We start from the raw sequence: 22,563 nt of genomic DNA on the forward strand, positions 1-22,563 counted from the left end.
AGAAAAGCTCCCATGTGGTCCTTTGACCCATAGCATCAGCATCACCTGGGAGCCACTTAGAAAGTGCAGGCCCCGAGGCCCCATCCGAGGCCTGTGGACTCTGAATGTGCATTTTAACGAGATCCCCAAGTGATTCAGATACACACGAACACTTGAGAAGCACAGCTCTCAGGGGCGCCTGGGTGGCTCAGTCGGTTAAGGGTCTGCCTTCGGCTCAGGTCATGGCCCCAGGGTCCTGGGATTGAGCCCCACATCGGGCTCCCTGCTCGGCGGGAAGCCTGCTTCCCCCTCTCCCACTCCCCCTGCTTGTGTTCCCTCTCTCACCATCTCTCTCTGTCAAATAAATAAATAAAATCTTTAAATAAAAAAGAGGCATAGCCCTCCACTCGCTTTGGGGACTGAGAAATCCTAAAGCCAGCAGCTGGATGCCCTTTGAGAACGGAAGAGCTGAGCCGAGCAGCTAGCCAGAGGTGAACACCCTGAAGCCGGTACTGGGTCGCCATCTCCAGTAAGGGACAGTGATGAGCTCTCCCCGATAATCGCAATTAAAATATGGACTATTTAGGAACTAAGCTGAGTAAGGATATATGATTTCCTCAAAGAAAAGCACAGAATGTTGGTGGAAGACAAGAGGGTCTTGATTCAGTGAGGACACAAACTGCCCAGTTCATTCTCAGCTGGGGGCAGTTCTGCCTCCAAAAGGACACGGGGCAATGTCTGGCCACGTTTTTGGTTGTTATAACTGGGGCGCGGAAGATGTGATATTGGCATCTAGTGGGTGGGGGGCCAGGGATGCCGCTCAGCACCCTGCCTTGCCCAGGATAGTCCCCACCACTAAGAGTGATCCAGCCCCAAGAATCAGGAGTGCCAAGGTGGAGAAACCCCAGCTCATCCTAGTGGGAAACACGCACACACACACGGGTCACTCTAAAAACTCAGGACTGTCGCAAATATTTTGGTAATGCATAGCAATGGCGGGCTATCTGAAGGGACAGTGATGAAAAAAAGCATGGTAATGAAACAAAAGGTAGATAGATGTGGACCAGTGGAACAAACCCCCTCCCCGCCCAGAGGCCTTTTAATAACAACAGATCTGTAACGTATAACCAACAGGACAGGCCCAGCGGTCCTAGAGCCATACCCCACGCCAAGATCGGGGCTACTCTGTCCCCCCACCCCCTCTCCCCCCTCCCCCCTTAGTTCCCATTCTGAGCGGCACCTCGGGGGTTAAGAGGGCTTGAGGAAGGTTTCGCTAAATCAGATCCAGAATCTGAGCCTTCCTTGACCATGTGAGGGATGCAGGGTGGGGTGGGGTGGGGGTGGGGGTGTCTCTGGCTGCTAAGCCTGTGTTTCCATGCCAGTATGGCCTTGAACTGCCCCCACGGCCTTAGGAGTGTCACGTGCCCCTCCGTTCCTAGCTGTGAACTGGGTCTCAGAGCCTGCGGGGCCGTTGCTGGGTTACAGGAGGGGATGTTGGCCAAGGTCAGCGTCGGGCTCCTGCTGTGCTGCTCTGGGAGCATTCTGGCTCACAGCTCCTCCTCGGGAGCAAAGTCTTGGGACATTTTCATTGAGCACCGTGCCCTGTTTTTGCTGTTGACGACAGATGATGTCCGGTTGTTCGCCTTCGTGCGCTTCACCACCGGGGATGCCATGAGCAAGAGATCCAAGTTTGCCCTCATCACGTGGATTGGCGAGAATGTCAGTGGGCTGCAGCGAGCCAAAACCGGGACGGACAAGACCCTGGTGAAGGAGGTCGTGCAGGTAATTGGTCTGGGTTCTTCCTGGGTCTGGGGCGGGGGCGGGGGGGGGCACGTCCCACAGAGGATCACCATCCCCAGGGACGGGGGGGCTGGGTTTGTCTCCTAGGACGTAAAGCAAACTTTGCCACATCTCTGGACCCCCAGAGCCATGGAGGAAATGTTCCCAGAGTTGTTTGCGGGGCGCGGGCTGTGGGCAGGTAGCCAGGTTTGTGACTGTGACCACCACATAATGGAAACGTGGCAGCTGAGGGCCTGCCTTTGAGATGGGGCAGGTGGTTCATGAAGAAGGGGGCTGGAAGGGTGATCAAAATGGTAGCCACTGTCTACTTGGATCATGGGTGATCGTGGTTGACTTCCAGTGGTGGCCATGAGGACCCCATGGGAGACTTCATGCATGGCTTCTAAGCTGCCTGGCATGTGGTGGGTGCTCAGGAATAACACTTATTCCCCAGTCCTTGCTAGGTTAGTAGGAAGAGGGGTTTTGTCCCTGAGATCCTGAAGTTTTAGTTAGAGAGCTCTCTATTTCCAGGTGTTTCTCTGGTCCAGATGTAACCAAAATTGGTACTGTTGGAAACTTCCAAGGTGGTTCAGGTGGGGCGAGGGCTTGGGGTCACGCCGAGAAGAGAAAATCTGATTTCCAGAAAGATAAACCAGGGGAAAAGGGAGGTGATGGAGAGTTCTCTCCTTACCAAAGGGTTCTCTCTTTTACAAAAGGGTTTCTCAAAGCCCACGATCAGGAGATGATAGCTCACAGGTATGGGCTTGCTTTCTCAGCGGATGACGATATTCTTGAATTGACTACGGTGATGGTTGCACATATCTGTGACTATGTGAAAAACCATTGAATTGTAAAAACCAAAAACAGAACAAACACAAAAATAGGCTATATAGAACATGGTATCGTGGATTGGATCCTGGAACAGAAAAACCGGTGAAATTGGAATGAGTTCTGGAGTTTAGTTAACAGTAATGTTTCAGCGTCAGCTTCTCAGTTGTGACCAACTTAGTGCAGGAACGTAAGATGTTAGCCCTCATGCACATGGAGTGTGGGGTATGTGGGAACTCTCATACTGTCTCTCCGCAGCTTTTCTGTAAGTCTAAAATTATCCCGCAAATAAAACTTTGACTTAAGAAATAATGTTAGGAAAGAAAAAAGAATTCTCATCCTTGCATTATCGCGGCCTGTCTTTTCTGTTCTCCCTGCCAGCTCTGGGGGCGAGCGCGTCTCAGCCTGCAAGGCGCGCTCTAGGTGGCCATCCCCCCCGCCCCCGCCACGACTGCCAACCTAATTTCATAAATGATGCGGCTGCAGTCTTTGTAATGAGCGTTTTTCTGGTGGCTGAGTTTGGTGCTATTTGGTATACAAGTGCACCGTTATGTACTAAATGTTCCCCTGGTTGTTGGCCTATTGGGTTGCTTCCCGTTTTTATTTTTATAAATAATGTTCCAACGCACATTTTAATACATACAGTTCCTTTGTCTCTCCCACTGAGTTATTTCTTTAGGATACATTTTCAGGAGGTGGGGTTCCAGAGTTAACGGATGTGAAAATCATTTTTAAAAGGTCTGAGTTGTCAGATGATCTTCTCTGAGCACGTTAGTACCAGGTCTGGGACCCAGTAAGTGTTTATTTAATAAATGTCATTGAGTTCACATCCTAGTGAGCATCACCGGCTAACACTGCTCTGCACCCTGCTCAGCACTGACACCCTTGCTCTGGAAAGCCCCCTACTCAACCCCATGGGCTATTTTTCTCCAGGTCCCTTTGGGGTTTAGTGGTTGCCCAGCTTTCAGGGGTCTCCTTTGTGGCAGGAGGATGAAAAATGACAGAATGCCTGTTCTGTGGCCAAAGGTCACCTGCTGAATTCCACCTTCCACGCGTGTTCCTCTTCCGTTGGCCGGCCCGGACCTGTGTGGCCAGCAGGGGAGGGCGTGTGGGGAGAGAACGCCTGCCAGTGGGGCGGTCTTTTGAATCTTGCAGGGCTCCTTTTTTCTTTCCATTTAAAAAATTGTGGTAAAATGCAGTAACATAAAATTGCTCATTTTGCCCATTTTAAAGCATATGACTCAGTGGTGTTAAAGCACATTCACTGTTGGGCAACCACCATCCCTGTCTAGTTCCAGAACTCTTCTGTCACCTCCAAAGGAAACCCCGTCCCCATGAGCAGGCTACAGAGTTCCTTTCAGGTCTAGAACTCGGCTCAGTTTGGTTGAGTGAGCCAGGGGCCGAGGGTGATTTTTCGGGAAATAGAATTCTTCGGTGTGAAGTTTCACTTGGAACTGTTGGTCATAATCCATTTGTTTGCGAGCTCAAAGACCTTGAAGCAGAAAGGGGAATTGCCTGGCTCTCTAAACTGGGAAGTGCAGGGTTTCCGGCCTTCAGGTGTGGCTGGATCCAGGGGTCCAGCAGTAGCTTCCTCTCATCTCTCTTTTCTCTGGGTTTGGCCTCAGGTGGCCTCTGTACAGCAGCAACGGGCCAGGCTAGGGTGCTTCTTCTGGGTCTTGATCCCAGGGGAAGAGGGAGCCCTCAGTGTCAATCATTCCCTTAAAAGGACCCTGATTGGCTCAACTTAGGTCACATGCACATCCCAGGGCTTCATGATTGGCAGCTCAGGCATGTTCCCAGGTGTTAAAGGAATGCTGGTAGATGGAAAGACCCCCTTGTCCACTGTGGTGGGGGAGCTGGGATGCCCTCTCGAACTGCAGGTGCAGTGTAACATTTTGACCATTACCTTTTGCCTTTTTCACTTCTGCGTTTAAAAGGGTTTATTATCTGAAGCTATCACAATACCTCACATTTATGCTACAGTTGCAAATACAGCCATTTAAGTTACAAAGGGTCAATTATGCTGGCACAATGTGTCTTTCCACAGTCACTAAAATCCCGCTGATCCTGGCGCACCAGCCAGTTTCCCCTCTGTTTAATAGGGACTCAGAACAGATGTTCTCTAAGGGACCTTCCCAATGGGCCATTCTGGATTCTGTGTCTTGTGGACTGTGGCACTTCTCCACATGCCTCTTGCCATGAAGTCCATGTGAAAAATAAGTGGATTGACTATAAGATTGCTGATAAACCCTTGGGTTTTATTGTAATGAAAGTAATAGACCCACATCCTTGTACTTTGCCTGAAATGTAGACAATGTAAAAGGACATAAGAGACGCTAGAATCAAGAAAGGCTGATCTTTGCGCCCCGTGCCTGGCCATGGCCAAATCTCTTTCCTTCCCGGGCTGTAGTTTCCTTACTTAGAAAATGAAGAGTTGAGTGGGTTGACTTGCTATGTCCCGTTCCGCTTTGAAACATTTTCATTTAAAAAGTGTGGCCTTTAAAGGAACCTCATTTTACTGTGTTGGGCAGAGGGGCATTGCAGTGCTGTGGTCTGCAGTGGAGCTCTTTGAACCAGATGGTGTGGGCTCAGATTTCAGCTCCAGCACTTGCTGTGCAGCCTTGGGTGCGTTGCTTACCTTCTCTGGGCCTCAGTCGTCTGAAGTCCAAAACAGGGGTAATACAGTATCTGACTCTTAGGGTTGAGCAAATAGAGGGCAATGCTTAGAAGCATGTCTGGGAAAGACCTGGCTGTGGTGGCTGCTTATTCCTAGCTTCCCCCTTTTTGACAAGACCCGTGAGGCACAGCTTTCTATCCCCCTCATGCATTATTTCCGTAGAAGATGCTCAGTCTGAGGCTGAGCCACATTGCCTCATTGTCCTGCACATGGCTCGGACCAGAGTCCCTGCCATCAGCAGCACCAGAGGTCCCGCCCGGCCTTGCCCACCCTTGCCGGTGCTGACGTCAGCCAGTTCATCCCTCCCCCGGGGCCTGCTGCGTAGGTGCATTAACAGGTGGGGAAACTGGGCCCAGGGCAGTGCTAGGACTTGCCCCAAAGCCCTGGCTCGCAAGCAGCAGACCCAGGCCGGAGCAGAGAGGAGTTCAAAATCAGCAGGTTTGACCTGGGGTCTCTAGTCTGTGCTCAGTGCCAGGCTGAGAAACTGAGACAGGTCTGTGCCCAGGGGAAAGCAAGCGAGACAAAACAAGACAGGCTCCCGGGCAAGTCGGACTGGACGGTGGTGACTCCCGGACTGGGGTCGGAGGGCTCGGCCGGATGGACAGCATGCCTGGCTGCCCCGCCCCGGCTGTCGTCTGCCACACAGAAGGGCCCGGCTGGTGCCGGGGACAGAACACCCGGGCCATTGTCTGGCGCCTGTGCAGGATTACGGGGACAAGGCAGGCCCCACTGTCAGGGGCCTGCTGTCCGGGTTGGCCCAGGCTGGCTTGATTTAGAGCAGACTCAGTCTGTGATGCATCGTGCTTGCCTTGCAGAATGGCTTTATTCATGTGATCCTTTCATTTATTTGTTTATTTATTTTAAAGATTTTATTTATTTATTTGAGAGAGACACAGTAAGAGAGGGAACACAAGCAGGGGGAGCGGGAGGGGGAGAAGGAGGCTTCCTGCTGAGCAGGGAGCCCGATGCGGGGCTCGATCCCAGGACCCTGGGACCATGACCTGAGCCGAAGGCAGACATTTGACTGAGCCACCCAGGCGCCCCCCTTTTATTTATTTTTTAACATCCTATAAATGTTCATGGCGTGGAGTGACAAAGGTCCATCTCCGCTTTCAGCCTTGGGAAAGTAGGGCAGTCCTGTGCCCCCAAGGAGCAGTGAGGACCGCATCTGTGTACCCCTGTGCTAATAACATGCCTAATGATGGTTTTATTGTGTTCCGCTGTGTGCTTGGCATTTTGAAGGACTTTCCCCATATTGAAATCATTAATTTTTTGCCACAAGCCTGGTTCTTTCCCTCTCCCCATTTTATAGATGAGGGACTGGGGGCCCAGGGAAGCCGAGTCACTTGCTCAGGGTCCCCAGTGCTTGGACATGGTGGAGCCCTGCCTGGCGCCCAGACCGCCTGGCCCCAGAGCCCCGATGCAGTCACCTGGCCCCGCTGCCCGTTTCCAAAGTCCTCAGCACCAAGAAAATGTTCTGAGGCCACACGCGGTTTGGAAACCCTACTTCTGTCGATTTGCATGGCCCATTAAAGGCTCTGAGAAGTTGTGCGGGAAATAAACCTCTTAGATTTATTTTTAAACTTAGTCTTCTTGATGGTAGAACCTTTAAAATAAAAACTGGAAACGGAATATCATTGCTCAGCACTTGTTTGAAAAAAAAATAATGCTGCTGTGTCAAATGGGAAAGAGCATGGGCTTAAGGGGATATGAGACCCAAGTTGATATTCCCGCTCCGTCAACTCTTTGCTTCGGGACCTCAGGCAAGTAACTTTGTCTTTCGAATCTGTGAAAAAGATGTTATAAAAAAGAGAATGTAAATTTCCGTGGTGCTGTTGGAAGGATTAAAGAACTGCAAAGGGAAAAGGGTTTCTCTATTTTGGTGACCCATGAACTTCTATTCATCCTTCAAAACCTTCCTTCTTTATGCCATTCTCCTACCAGCCTCCATCAGAATTAATTGCTCCTTCCTCTGTGTTTCTTCTATGATCCCATGAATTATAGATTCCATGAATTATAAATAAATGACCCTAGATGGTAATCTTGAGGGCAGGGACCATGGCAACGTTATTACAGAGCTAGGAAAACAGGTGTTAAAAAGTGAAGAAACAAATCTGTTCACACAGGCCTCAGACCGTGTCTTACTTTTTGCATATTCCTAGAACAGAGGAAGAACATTCCTAAATGTTCAATAACTGGTCTCAGGATTGCATTAAATTGTGGAAGCCAGTTACACTCAGGGAGGGAATTGGGGGTGGACTGGGATTTCCAAACACTCTGCTTTTGTTTCCGTAGCAAGCAGAGGTGCGAGCTGGTGGGGTCGGCCGGGAGAACCCACACTCGTCCGTGTCATGAGATTTATGGGGCTGCTGCCGCCCTCACTCTGGGGACCCGGCTCTCTGGGGACCGACTGTGGCTGCTTCGAGGCTCTCCAGACGGTGTCAGCTGTTTGTTTTCATGGAATGTTGATGCTTCTTCAGGCTCGTGGTTTTATGGAAAGGCCCTTTATTCTCCGAACCAGAAAGGGCCTTCTGTGCTCATGCATTTCACCTGGGCCTGGGCTCAGGCAAAAGGGGGCTTTTTGTTGCTTGTGTCCTATGTTTAAGACACAAACGACCTGATCAGAAATACAAAGCCCCAAGCAGCCTGTGTATCACGGATGGGGGCCAGGCTTAGTCATCATGGACCAGGTGCTGTTACTACCCCCATTACTCAGATGTGGAGGCTGAGGCTCGGATGCATGCGTCCTTGAGCCAAGGCAGAAGCAGCTGGTGGAGGATCAGAGGCCACTTTCACGGTGGGGAGCCATGGGACCTAGTCTGTGCTCCTGCTACCAAGAAGTTACAGCTCTTAGGAGAGCGAGGAGGATGCCCCACATCCTGAGCGTGGCACATAACTGGCCGGTGCTTGCACAAGCCAAGAGCTCTGCCTGGCGGACTGGGGCCTGGGTGCCCCTCGCTAAGCCCCAGATGGGTCCCAGCCCTCGGCCAGCCGGTGGTGGCACGGCCACTGGCATACGGTTTCCCCACAGCGGGGACCTAGCTAGAACACGGGGAGGTCTTCACCAAAGGAGCCCAGAGCACTGAGACCAGTCCCCTCCTCTTCACGGGTGACATGAATGTATCCCACGATCTTGTTGGGCTGGAGTTGCCTGTGCTTTTTGCAGCTTGTGTCCTTTGGATTTTTCCTGTTTCTTGTCCCTTCTGTGGACCACACCTCACTTTTGTAAAGACCTTGGCATGGGCTTCATTGTGGGGTCCAGGCCCAGCCCACCACTCAGCAGGTGTCACCTTTTGCTGACTACTTACTTTGTTTCCCTGAACTTGAGCTTCCTCCTCTGAAAAGTTGGGATGATATTATCTAACTCATGGGATTATAAAAATTAAATAAAATATGGCATAAAATTCCTGATGTATATGAAGTGTTCGGTGCAGATACTATACTTATTCAAGTTTTGTTGAAATGGGGAAACAATCTGGTGTTTACTGACAATGAACATCTGTGAGTATATATTATAATTACAAAAAAAAAAAGTCTGTTGAATTATTTCCTGGGAAAAATTCTCCAAGTGGGTGTGGCTGAGAAGAAAGGCTGGGCACAATTTTGACCAGGCGGAAATTGAAAACGTCAGCCTGGATTTAACTGTGCTTGTCAGTCGATCAATAGCAGGGGCTCTGGGTTAAGAAGGCTTCTGATGCTGGGGCACCTGGGTGGCTCAGTCGTTAAGCGTCTGCCTTTAGCTCGGGTTGTGATCCCAGAGTCCTGGGATCGAGCCCCGCATCAGGTTCCCTGTTCGGCGGCAGGCCTGCTTCTCCCTCTCCCACTCCCCCTGCTTGTGTTCCCTCTCTCACTGTCTCTCTTTCTGTCAGATAAGTAAGTAAAATCTTAAAAAAAAAAAAGAAGGCTTCTGATGCTAAGTCTGGACTTGTGAGAAAAGTGCCCTGATTGATGATGATGTCTGCTGTGGATGCAGGAGGAGTAAAGCATGTTTCCCACATTCCTGCCATTCCACATCTAGATGTAGCCGTAGTCAGACATCAGCAGAGGGGTGTCGGGGCTTCTGTAAATGTCCACGGTCAGGAGAGCAGGGGTCAGACTCCAGGCAGTCACCCAAATGATGAAGAGGTAGGTGGCCCTGCAGGGGTCAGGATTCGAGGCATATGGACAACTGCCCCTGTTTGGTGTTGGCCCAACCCTATGCACAGCATGCTCCAAGATGTCGTGCCTCCTTGCCACCTGCTTTGGAAGATTGGACAATTCCCTGGTGCCCCCCTGAAATGTGACCGAATGCCTCTCCCTTGTCCTCTGTTTTCTCCCTAGTGAAGTAGGGTCATGTCATTCATGAGCTGTGTGGGTGACGCAGGGGCCTTTGTTCCCGAATCTGCCAAACACTAGACGGTGCCATTTTGCTATTTGTTTTTTCCCTTTTCTATGATGACTCATGCCTGTTACAAGAACCTGTTCTTTTTGAGTAAATTACACCTTGCTGGAAGGATTTTGAAAACCTGGGTCTTTGAAGCCCATTAGAATGATTGTAGGAGGTCAAGTGTGGGGGGCCCAGGAGGGGTTGGCAGCTGAACACCCAGCGGGCTTGGCGCTGTGCATTTTCATCTTGCACTTGTTTCTCGGAGGTGTCCTTTCTCCTAGCATGATGTAGGCTGCAGGACACTGACTGCTTTCCTTAGCATACTGAGGTCTTTGGCTTATAATTAATCTTCACCCACTTGGGGAAAAGATACATTATTGCGGCCAGCATGTGTCTTGTCCACCCCCTGCCCCAGCTCACACACATTGGAGGAGAGATTCTATTGCCCACACTTCTCTGCAGGGGTTGGGGATGGACCTGAAACTAGTACACGTCTTCCCTTTGAAAGCCAGTCTCTGATCCTATAGTTGACTTTCCTGTGCCAGTTTTCCCCACTGCCTCAGATTCTGGCACCTGAGGTGGAATTGTGCCCCATGTGCTCCAGGGGCTCAGGTGCAAAGCCACAGATGGCTGGTGGGAAGGTGCCAGGAGAACCTGTTGTGTCTCCCTCTTCTATCACGGAGATAGAGACCAGGGCCCAGAGCCATTGACTGCTTCCCTCGAGGCGTTTTAGAGCCCCCCTGGTTCTCTTCCTGTGCTCTCAGACTCTCAAAGAGAGCCCGAAGCACCAGACTTCTGCCTTCCCAGGACCTAGGAGAATGTCTGGTATACAACAGGTGCTTACTAAGCATGTGTTTGCTGGAAGAATGCATGACATTAGTTCTCCTTCTCTTTGGATGCAATGAAAGTCACCTCTCTTCCCTCGTCCCACTTTGTAGAAACGTGCATTGCTGACATCACAAACTTAACTGCCAAAGACTCCACACTCGGTTTCTCTTCCCAGACCTTTCTCTGCACCCACATTCTCTGCATAGGTTAGTGACCCACCCTAGTCCTAGTGTTCTGGGTAGGATACCCGACGCTTCTACCCCAACAGGCTTCCTGCCTGTCCTGTGGCTAACCCTGTGCCCAGCTTTTGGGTGTGCAGCTGGATTTGCTGTCTTCTCTCTGCAAGAGCCAGGAGATGCCGATGTTGCTGCCTTGGTTATGCTAAGGAATCGCCTGGACTTTCCTTCATTAAAATAAATGGCAGGGATGAAGAAACCATTGTGGGTGAGAGAAGAGGAACCAGCTGCTCCCTGTGCCTTCACTCTTGAGTGTTTCAGGAAACTTTCCATCTCAGATTCCCCTGACAATCTTGAGAACAAAGGTGAACCCAGGATCACTTAAAATATCACCTCCTCATTCTTGGGAACCCTCATCGAGTGTCCAAACCTTATGCACACTCATCAATCAGCTCCTCCTGACAGCCCCAGGATGTAGGTCTTATTGTCCTCATTTGCACATGAGGAGACTGAGTTGTGGGGGTGGAGTGTGGGGGTGGTGGAATGTGGGGGGTGGAGGGGTAGTAAGTCCCAGGGTGGCGGGGGAGAATACCCTGGGGAGGGCCAGCTGCCTGAGATGCAAATGAGATGCAAATGGACAACTGTTCCTGTTTGTGTTTGGACCAAACCCACGCCCAGCACACTTCAGGACTGAAGCTGGGGTTTAAACCCAGGCAGTTGGGAGCCATTTAAAAGTGAGATGGTTTAGGGGCACCTGGGTGGCTCAGTCAGTGAAGTGCCCAACTCTTGATCTTAGCTCAGGTATCGATCTCAGGGTTGTGAGTTCAAGCCCCACATTGGACTCCACACTGGGTGTGGAGCCTACTTAAAAAAAAAAAAAAGTTGGGGCACCTGGGTGGCTCAGTTGGTTAAATGTCTGCCTTGGGCTCAGGTCCTGGGATCGAGCCCCGCATGGGGTTCCCTGCTCAGCAGGGAGCCTGCTTCTCCCTCTCCCTCTGCCTGCCACTACCCCTGCTTGCGTGCTCTCTCTCTCTCTCTGTCAAATAAATAAATAAACAAAATCTTAAAAAAAAGTGGGATGGTTTAAAACGAAAGACAGGCAAATATTTAAGCACTTTTTAAACCAGCCTCACAAATAGATTCTGGACTAAGTACAGAGCCTGGTTCTAACCTGTCCTTCTCTAGAGTTGTCTTCCTAGGGACAGACCATTGGAAGCTTCTAACGGAAGCAATGTCTGTCTTACATCTTTGAAATATGAACATATATGCACTTGAGAAAAGTCACAGGGACAAATGTGTCCTGAACTTGGTATTGCATGTCTCCAGGCCATCCTGGAGTCAGGTTTAGACGCATGGGCCTCTTCCATGGAAAAGAGGGAGGAGTGACCCTTTCTGGAAGCTATCAGCCAGGGACAGAGTGTTCCTAGATATGACAGAGAAGATCTTTCTAGAACCACAGGTGACCTTGCCTCCAGAGCGGCACCTTTTGCTTTGGGAAGCCATTGCCATGTGGCTTTGGTGGCCTTGAGGGTATGACAGAGGCTGTGGTGGGAGGGAGGGGCGGTCTGGAGCAGAGGAAGGGAGAGGACAGAACAGACCAGGGTCAGAACCTGCCCCACGGGGCCGCTGCCATGAGCTGCTGTGTGCCCCGGGAGGAATGCCTCTCTTGCTGCTTTTCAGTCAAATGAGGGGGTGAATGTCAGAGTTTTAAGGGCTTTTTTTTTTTAAGTTCTGGATCAAGATATGGCACATTTCCAGGCCTCCAAAAGCTCCCCCTCCTCTACTCATATCAGCTGAGCTATTTTATGATTAATGATTCTCCTTGACTGAGCACATTATTCTTTCAGACTCTTTCCTGTTCTGTCTAGACCCGCCCTGTCACCAGCCACACGTGGCTGGTCAGCACTTGATGTTTGGCCCGTCTGCACTGCTTTGTGCCGTACGTGGTAAAATGTGCACTGGGTTTCGAAAACTTCCTACGCAGAAAAGAACGTGGAAGGTCCCATTAATGATTTTGTATGTTGGTTACATGTTAAAATGGCAGCATTTTGGATCTGTAAAGTTAGATAAAAATCCTATGAAAATTGATATCACCAGGTTCTTTTTTACTTTTTTCACCGTGGTTGCTAGAAAATGAAAAATTCCCTATGTGTTAGCACTGCTCTGGGCCCTGTCTCCTTCTGACAACTGCAGCCTTCAGTGTTACCTGCCTCTGCCCTGTAGGCATTTGGTGACAGGGGGAAGGTGCTAGGGACAGTGGTTAAGGGTAGAGGTGTGAGCAAAGGGGGGTGGTGGTCATGCCCTGCTCAGATGTGCTCTTTGTGGTTCTCAGCTGTGGGCTAGTCCTTAGGTAGGCTCCTTCCTGTCTGGTGTGTTGCTCCCAGGTTGGGTTTCCGGCTGCCTACAGAGCTGGTTTTGCTGTTTCTGCCTCTTTTTGAAATGTCACAATGAAGCCCACTCCCTGGGGGCACTGGTGTTCACCCTGCCAAGTGGAAGGTACCTTCTGAGGATTGCTGGAAGGAACCGAGATGGGGAAGGGAGAGGTCGAGGTTGAGCTGGGTTTTGGCTGACTCAGACCTTTTGGGGACTTTTTGTAGCATCCACACCCTGAGGGGAAGTGTCAGTTCACCTTCGAAGCCTCTGGGGGTGCTGAGCATCCTGTGTGGGGGAGGCCCCTCCCCATGTCTCCACCCCCTCCCACTCCTTTGGCCCCCTGGAGGGCAGATGCTGCTCCCATAGTGCAAGCAGGTGAGGTTGCCTCTCTGTGTACTTTTTTTGATATAATCATTTTTTACCTCACCTTTTGGTTTTTAAATCATGTCTCTGGTATCTAGCATAGAGTTTGGGGGGTTGTTTTTTGATAGTCTAAGACATAGCTGTTTTAGGGGGCAATTTTGCTCATTTACATTTATTATGTTACGTTTTTATTAGATTCTGTTATTCTGGATTGCTCCTTATTTTGGCTGTGATTTGATTTCCCATATGCTCGTGGTTTTCAGCTGGACTCTGCATAGCTCCGTGCACAGTTTCACTGTAGATTTCTTAGTGCCTTATCAAACTTCTTGTTAATCTAAATCTCCTAATGGCTAACAGACATGAGCAGGAGTGTTCTTACTTCTTTTGTCTCCATATATAGCTATCACACGGCAGGGGAACTTTGCACTTCCTGCTAGAGGCATCTCGAGCTGTTCGCTTCCTCCTCCTCTGCTCTCTGCCCCTCCCCCCACTGCCACTGGGGCTCAGGTTGAGAAACACGTTAATTCTCGGTTCCCCTTCCTGGCGCATACGTCCAACTTGTGTTCACTCACTATACTGAAGACAGACACCGATGCTTAAAAGCACAGGATGGTGGATGGGAATAGAAAGGGTCGGAAGGATGTTTAGTCATTCTGGGCTAGTTACACAATCTCTTCAAGGCCAACCCCATGGGTCTTATCTTAAAAAAAAAAAAAAAGCTAATATACTGAGGGAGGATTAAATGAGAAGATGTATGAGGCTGCACCTGGCACATATTAGTTGCTTGACAAATATTAACCTTCCCCTCTCCCCTCCCTGTTAGTATCTTAGTGGCTTGGTATGGCAAACGGTTTGTCTTTATACTGTGAAACTTGACCTTGAGTGTTCTCTTGGTTTACTCATTCTTCTTGGAGGCATGGTGACTTTGTGTGTGTGTGTGTGTGTGTGTGTTTTAATTGAAGTGAAATTCACATAACAAAATTAGCCATTTTATTTTATTTTATTTATTTTTTAAAAATTTTATTTATTTATTTGACAGAGAGACACAGCCAGAGAGGGAACACAAGCAGGGGGAGTGGGAGAGGGAGAAGCAGGCTTCCCGCCGAGCGGGGAGCCCGATGCGGGGCTCGATCCCAGGACCCTGGGATCACGACCTGGGCCGAAGGCAGACGCTTAACGACTGAGCCACCCAGGCGCCCCAAATTAGCCATTTTAAATTATACGATTCATTGGCCTTTGGTACATTCACAGTGTTGTGCAACCACCTTCCCAAACATTTTCATCCCCCCTCCCCAGGAGAAACCCCGTCCTCATTAGAACTCACCCCCTATTCCCCATCCAGTCCCTGGAAACCACAAATCTACTTCCTGTCCCTGTGGATTTACCTTTTCCAGACATTTCATATAAATGGAATCATACAGTACGTGGTCTTATGTCTGGCTTCTTTCACTCAGCACAATGGTCTTGAGACTTATCCATGATATTGTGTATCAACACCTCATTCCTTTTTATGGCTGAGTAATATTCCATCGTGTGGACAGACCATAATTTATTGACCCGCTCTTCTGTCTACAGACATCTGGGTGGTTTCCACTTTTGGGCTGTTATGAATAATGCCCCTGTGAATATTCATGTACAAGTGTTTGTGGGGATGTGTGCTTTCATTTCCCTTGCGTAGATCTCTAGGGGCAGAGTTGCTGGGTCATCTTAAAGGGTTTTAAGAATTAAGTTTGCCAATGTATGACTGTGTCTGGTACCCATAGGTGCTTAATAAAAGGTGGTCATTGTTTACACTATTTCCTTGTGGATTTCGTGTGTGTGTGTGTGTGTGTGTGTGTGTGTGTATGGATGATTTTCTGACCTTCAGACTTGTTATTCGTATTTTCGTAAATTTCTGTGTTTTCTTCTCTTTCACCATCCTTGTTTGGTGAAGTCTCGTGATCCACATATCAAAATAACTGTTGATTCTCCGTGGCTCGGAGTTCTCAGATAAGCCAGATCACCTCCCTCACACGTTCATGCCACAGGCATTTATTGAGTACCTCACATGGGCCAGGCCCGTGGGGACTTATCGTTGAAGTCTGTGTGCTCTGAGGGCGGACAGTGGCTGCACCGGTTCAGCTCATCACTGTGGCTGAAACCCACCTTGGTGCAAATGTTCACACCATGGAAATGAGCACAAGCTTCCGTTCAGGACTCGCCCCCACCCCTTGTTTTGGACAGCCTGATATTAAACCCTTCCCAGCACACCAGCCTGTTTTCCAAGCCCCTCTCCTATTATTCTGACAGGTTGGTCTTTCACAGACCAGGAAACTAAGGCACAGAGAGTTGAAGGAACTTGCCCAAGGTCACAAAGCCAGAAAATGACAGCGTCAGCATTCGAACCCGGTCTGACCTTGGTCGGGACTACACCGTACCCTGACTTCACCATTTCCTGATCTCCAGTCACGGTTTTTCCTCTTCTTGCCAAACCACGCTGCCACCAAATTTTCATTTTGATCGTTTCTTAGTATTTTGGGTGCCAGGACTTTCTGGTGTGTTTTCTGAGCAACACTTTGAATCTGTCCCTTCACGGGAACTCTGTGTTTTATTTTGTTCTTGCAGAATTTTGCTAAAGAGTTTGTGATCAGCGATCGGAAGGAGCTGGAGGAAGATTTCATCAAGAGTGAGCTCAAGAAGGCGGGGGGCGCCAATTACGACGCACAGACGGAGTAACCCCAGCCCTTCCCCTGCCCCTTGCAATGTCATCCGCCTGCTCCCCGGGGAAGGGGACCGCGGCCTCAGCCACCAGCCCGCCAGCCCACCAGGGACAGGAGACGCCGTGCGAGGCCATGCGCGCCACCCTGTCTGCGGCTCATCTCCCCTTCCCTGCTTCCCTCCTGAGCCCCCCTGCGCCCTATCTCCCGAAGCTCATGGAACATCTTTCTTTCATCTCCTTTTCCTTTTCCGCCTCTTGCTTGTTCTAAGGAAAAATCATTTTGATGCCAAGGCCACACACATCACCAAGATCTGAGGCTCCTGTGGTGACCCCTTTTTCTGGCATTCTCTTACACTGCATCCCGCCTGGCCTCTCCCGCCACCAGCTCGTGTTGCCTGGGGGTCTGGGCCACCGTCTGGTGACCGTGGTGCCCGCCTGCTTGGTGGAGGAGGCCGCTGTGCCCGTTGGGGGGCCACCTTCGCCGGCACACACGTCGATCCCATGCATCAGGCTCAGACCACCCCCACCCCCGAGTGTGCTCTGGGGTCCCTCACCCCCTGATTCAGAGTTGCCTAAGCTACGCATCCGTCCGATGGGGATGGTGCTCGGCAGTGAGACACTCAGGCCTGACTCCGACCCAACGGAAGAGAGAAAATTTGCCTTAACAGTTGCCCAGCTGCGGCTTGGGCACACGGTCTGGAGTGGCTCATTCCTACCCTTGGGCTTGAGGTCTCATCGTGGCATGGAGTGGGGGCATGGGGCCGAGGCCAGCGGGGACGAGGAGTCTTTCAGAGTTCCCTTCAGGGGCTCCCCCAGTGAGGACGCCTGGGAGGGAGGCCAGGGTGCACGGCGGGAATTCAGGTAGAACTGGGGGCTGATTCCTTGCTTTCGGGGCGGCCCTCTGTGCTGGGGGTGGGGGCAGCTCTGCCACTAAGCAGGTCCCCACCCTCGTGGCACGAGAAGGTCTGTGGTGTTCCTCCCGGGTGGGCACCACGCGTTCAAAAGGATTTTTTTTTTTTTCCCGAGAAAGATGAGATTGGCTTGGTTCTTCATGAGCACAGTTTGTGTTGTTCTTTTTCTTCTTTTCCTTGCTCATTTCATTTGGGGGTAGGAAATCTGTGCTGTCTTGGGGTCATGAAGAACATCTGCCCTCAAACAGTTTACAGAAATAAATTTTTTTTTGTTTTTCAAAAAACAGGTTTGTCTGGCGTCTGTGAAGATGCTGCTTTCTTGACTGAGCGCACGAAGGCCGTTGTCATATTCAAATCTAACAGACATTCGTGGCACCATTAGGGGCGAGGCACATTCATATTCTGTTGCTTATTTAATTTTTCACAACAACCTGAAGAAAAGGGTGCCGCTTGTGTCCCTGTTTTATGGAAACTGAGGCTCACTCAGACAGAGTGAGTCTCCTGAGGCTGCCCAGCTAGCAAGTGCAGAGCTGGGATTCGAACCCAGGTCTCCCCGTGCCCCTGGTGCTGTAGCTGGGATGGTGATGGGGTGCGGGACTGTGGGATCTCCTGAGTGGCTAGAATCCTCCACTCCATCTTCAGGAAAAGCTGAGAGAAAGCCGCTTTTCAGAGGTTGTTCTAGAGCTCAGAGGCTGGACTTGCAGCACTCCAGCCCTGGTGGAAACCCAGAATCAGGCTGGAGGAGTCTCAGACATACGGACGACCGGGTGTGAGGAGCTGAGTGTGGGGTGGGGACGGGGCAGAGCCTGAAATCAGAGTGGGAAGGAGCCCTGCTAGGTGTGGGCGAGGCCGCCCTCCAGCCCGCCCCCAGCCATGATTGGGGGCCAATACCTCCCCCTCCCTCTGCTTGCAGCTCTGTGGCTTCAGGCAAGTGAGTTAACCTCTCTGGGCCTCGGGTTTCTCATCTGCAAAATCAGCAGCAATGGTACCTGCTGGGATGGGTTGCAAGGCCCAAGGGGCAGCAAGGATCAGGAAGATGTCCTGCAGGGGCTCGGGTCTCCTTACATCAGGCCCACCACTAGGTCTTAGCTCTGCGTGCCCCAGATTTTTCCTACACCCAGAACAGAGGGAGCCAAACTAGGTCTCCGGCTTTGTAGCATGTGGGTTTTAGCTCTGGTCAGAGAACTTGGGACGATTACAGATAAGGATAAGCCCCTTCTGGAAGAAAAGCCAGGCTCTGGGAGGGAACATTGTAAAGACACTGGGCTTGGTCAGAGGCATCAAGGAAGGCTTCCCTGAGGAGGTGACACCACCGGGGAACTGAAGGAGAGGAGCAGTGAGGTGGGCAAAGGGGGTGGGGGTGGGGGGACAAGGGAAGTGTGGACAAAGGCTCCATGGGGATGTTTGCTCCGGGCAAGAGCAAAGAAGGTGAAGCTGGGTTTATGTGTCAAGGAGCTGGGTTTGAATCTAAAGTAGCAGCTCAGGCCTTTGCTGGGATTTCAGAGGGCACCTGATGGGATTGTGAGGTCTTTGAGGGCAGAGCGGCCCTGCCTCTACATGTCTTTATCCCTATAACCAGCACCAGGTATCGGGTAACATAGCGTAGAACTACCTCCACCTGCTGCCCTCTGGGCCCCCCCTGAGCCCTGAGCCCTGATGGAGGGGTTGGGGATGGAGCTCTGCGGACTCAAGTCTCTGCTTAGATGTGTTCTGAATTACTTTACCTGGTCATTCAACACGTGCTCCAGATTACCCCAAATCAAATGATGTACAACAACCACCATCTTATTTTCCCCTTGATTTTGTGAGGCAGGAATTTAGGAAGCGCTCAGTGAGGTGGTTCTCACTGGCAGGGGTCTCGTTTGGTTGAGGTCAGATCCACTGGTCGGATGTCCTGGTGGCTGGCATCTGATGCGGGTGGTTGTCCAGGAGCTCAGCGGGGCGTGGATCTGAGCGCCCAGCATGGCCTCCCCCGCTCTGGCCCTGCGGAGTCAGGGTTGTGGACCTCTTCACCCAGAGCAAGCGTCCTCGAGGACCAGGGGGAGGCCTTTGAGCCTCAGAAGTCCCATGGCAGCATTTCCACGAGACCCTACTGGGGAAGGGGTCATGAGCTCCCCAAGTTCGAGGGGAGGGGACACTGACCTCACCTTTCAGTGGGAGGAGTGCCAAGGCATGTGTGACCTTGTTTGTGGCCAGGCATGCTGCCAGGCCTGGGGCACCCTCCTGCTCAGGGGCTGACATAGGTGGGGGTGGGACAGAGGCGACTCCGATTGTTGCCCTTGTGTTTCTGTGCCCTCCCGGGAGGTCGCAGCTCCTAGCTGATTGATCCTTGGGGGAGGCTTCTGTTTCTCCGCTTTCCCCGGGCTCCCGATGGCTGTTGACTCTCCAGGGGGCTTTGCGAGGCTGGAAGGAGCTCAGCCCCGGGTGCCACCCTGCTGGGAGCAGGCCTCCTGCTGCCCCCGTCCCAGGACAGGTGGTCCTCATCACAGTCACTTGCCGCTTCCTGGTCCCCATTTGTCAGTGAGCTGCAGAAGAGAGGCCAAAACAGGAACCGAAAGGTCCCCTGCAAAGAGGGGACCACCTTGGCCAGGAGGCAGCTCTATGCTCAGGCCGAGCTGGGTTGGAGGTGGCCGGTTCCCTCACCCTCTGAGCTCCAGTCTCCTCCTCTCAAAGCCGGGACTGTGACCACGGTACTTCTCTGGCTTAGCCGGACTGCTCCGCACAATACTGCGGCCCGAACGCTTAGGAACAGCAGAGGTTTACTTCTTCGAGTCTGGAGGCCGCGAGTCCAAGGTAGGGGCACCAGCGAGGTCGGCTGAGGGCTCTCCCCTGGTTCTCGTAGTGTCCGCACCTGGAAGGAGCGAGGGAGCTCCGTGGGGTCTCCTTTACAAGGATGAGTCCCATGCCTGAGGGCTCTACAGTCACGGCCCTTTCACCGCCCCCCCCGAGGTCCCACCTCCTAATGCCATCACACTAGGCCTTAAGATTCCACCATGTGCATCTGGGGGACACACACATTCAGACCACACTGTTCCCTCACACATTTCTAGGACAACAAATGAGATGGACCGCGCCAACAACGCAGCACGAGGATATTCTCTACGTATTACGATGGCCACTCTTTAAGTGGTTCCAGAAGACCATCCTTGCTCTGGGGAAGGGCTGGGCTGTGAGCCGCTTCCAGCCTGACACCAAGGCAGTGACAGAGCATCTAGATCCTTCTATGCCTGCTGGTCGGTGCCACTGTCCAGAGTCCCACCATTATAGCTCTGGGTCTGGCGTGGAAGAGAACACAAATGCCTCCTGTGGTGGTGTGTTTTACCAGAGCAGGCTGACACCTGGATGGGGCTTGAGAGGGGCTCTCAGCCGTCCCGCTGGGGGGAGGGGCTCTCAGCCACCTGATGTGGGGAGGGGCTGGCGCTGGGAGCCAGCACGAGGTGAAGTGGGAGGGTTCCAATCCCAGCTCCATGACTTAGAGGCTGTGTGATCTTAGGCAGGGCGCTTCACCTCTTTTTTTTTTTTATTTAAGATTTTATTTATTCACTTGAGACACAGATACAGAGAGGGAGAGAGAGCATGAGCAGGGAGAGAGGCAGAGGGAGAGGGAGAAGCAGGCTCCCCACTGAGCCAGGAGCCCGATGTGGGGCTCGATCCCTGAACCCTGGGATCATGACCTGAGCCGAAGGCAGATGCTTAACCATCTGAGCCACCCAGGCACCCCAACACTTCACCTCCCTATGGAGTAGCCAGGGCAAGGCGTATGGCTAGGCTGAAGTTCAGTGGGGCAGGGATATATCATCCAATATTTGTGAACAGAAATACAGTCTGCCACATACCCCTAGTAAGTGAGGCAGGATTTGAACCCAGGGAGTCCATTTTTTAAAAAGATTTATTTATTGAGAGAGCACGAGAGCGAGCAGGGGGTGGGGCAGAGGGAGAGGGAGAGAGAATCCCAAGCAGGCTCCATGTCCAGCTTAGGGCCCGATGCGATGCAGGGCTCCATCTCACGACCCTGAGGTCACAACCCTGAGATCATGACCCTGAGATCATTGGACACTTAACCGACTGAGCCACCCAGGCGCCCCAGGTTGTTTTAAGCAGCTTCTCATTAGCCCCTGCTGCGGGTCTGCCACTCAGGAATGAATGAGTGAGCACCAACCTTCTGCTCCATAGAAAGTGACTGGTTGGCCTCACCTGGCTCCGCAGAACCTCACAGGACAGAGGCCACAGGACACAGGGGAGGAATCCCACCACACCTGTGCTCGCTCGAGACGTGGAGGAACCTCGTGTGTAAGCCTGCCTGGCACCTGCTGTTGCCCTCAGCACTCACGTGCCTCCCAGCCCGGAGCGGCCCAGGCGCCTCCAAGACTCGCTTTATGTTTGAGTGTAAGTTCTTAAGTCATAAAACTAAGAGAAAGACATTTTTAGAACTTATTTCTTTCCAACATTATGCTTCAGTTTCAGGGCTTTTCTTGCCCATCAGAAAAGCTCATCCTAAATTTAGAAGAGAATTTCACTCCCCAGACTGCAGCTCCAGATCAGCCCTTTGCTAACATCCCTCCACCCCCGCACCCAGGAGTGCCTCCTGGCCCTGGGGTCAAGTCTAAGCTTCCAGGGAACGGGGCCAGGAGGCCTTGTTGGTTTCTCAGGCCAGGCCTCTGTGCACTTCCCTCCCCGGACCCCTGATCCAGTTGTCCTTCCTTCGCTCCCTCCCTCTAGGCAGCGACTGGTCTCTGCTCTGATCTGCTTCTTCTAGAAGGTCCCCCCACACTCGGTCGTGGGCTGAATGGCGGTCCCCAAAGGTACATCCGTGTTTGGCCGTAAGGTCTTTGAGATGAAATTAAGTTAAAGGATCTTCAGATGAGATCATCCTGGATTTAGGATGGGCCCTGAATGCAATGGCAGGTGGTCCTCGTAAGAGAAAGCAGAGGGAGACTTGAGACAGAGGCACAGAGGAGGAGGCCGGATGAAGACGGAGGCAGGGATCGGAGGAGGGATGCCTGAAGCCCCAGCAGCTGGGGGACGGACCAGCAGTGTCCTCCCCAGAGCTGCCCGCGTCTGGAGCTTGGGCCACACCTTGATTTCAGACCTCTGGACTCCAGAGCTATAAGAGGAGACATTTCTCTTGTTTTCAGCCTTATAGGAGCCCAGGATACTTCCTTATGTTATTTGCTTCTCCCCGTCCCCCACTAACCGTGACCCTCTCCAGGGCAGGGACGGTCTCCCCGGTGCCTCTCACATAGTAGGTGCTCAGTCAACAGTCGGTGTTCAGCGCACTGGAGCAGGGTGGGCCCCACCCTGCTTTCCAAGCCACAGAACCCAGACCTGCTCCCATTCAGTCAGATCTGTTCTGCACCCAGCTGGGCAAAGAGGCCGGGGGGGGGGGGCGGTGGTGGTGGTGTCCCGGCTTCCTCACCCTGGGAACTGGCTCCCTCCCGCCTCTGGCTCTGTCCCTGGTCGGCCCCTGGAGGACAAGCACATATCTTATGTATCTGTCTACCTATCTGGTGCACCCGTCCAGGTCGGCCTCCAAGGGCTTCCAACCATCCCCTGTGTTCCTCTCTTTTAATTCTCTGGAGGGGCCT

At 51.9% G+C, this 22,563-nt stretch overlaps 1 protein-coding gene across 1 annotated transcript in view; it reads left to right on the plus strand.

Moving 5' to 3' along the window:
* Positions 1-17,251, plus strand: part of COTL1 (coactosin like F-actin binding protein 1) — a 37,684-nt gene extending 20,433 nt beyond the window's left edge. Inside the window, exons 3-4 of the mRNA XM_027619553.2 lie at positions 1,604-1,761; positions 15,974-17,251. Coding sequence (XP_027475354.1) covers positions 1,604-1,761; positions 15,974-16,084 — 269 coding nt within the window. The 3' untranslated portion in view covers positions 16,085-17,251. The remainder of the gene's footprint in view (positions 1-1,603; positions 1,762-15,973) is intronic.
* Positions 17,252-22,563: the final 5,312 nt, after the last annotated feature.

Source organism: Zalophus californianus, chromosome 17, assembly GCF_009762305.2.
Source record: "Zalophus californianus isolate mZalCal1 chromosome 17, mZalCal1.pri.v2, whole genome shotgun sequence".
NCBI lineage: Eukaryota > Metazoa > Chordata > Mammalia > Carnivora > Otariidae > Zalophus > Zalophus californianus.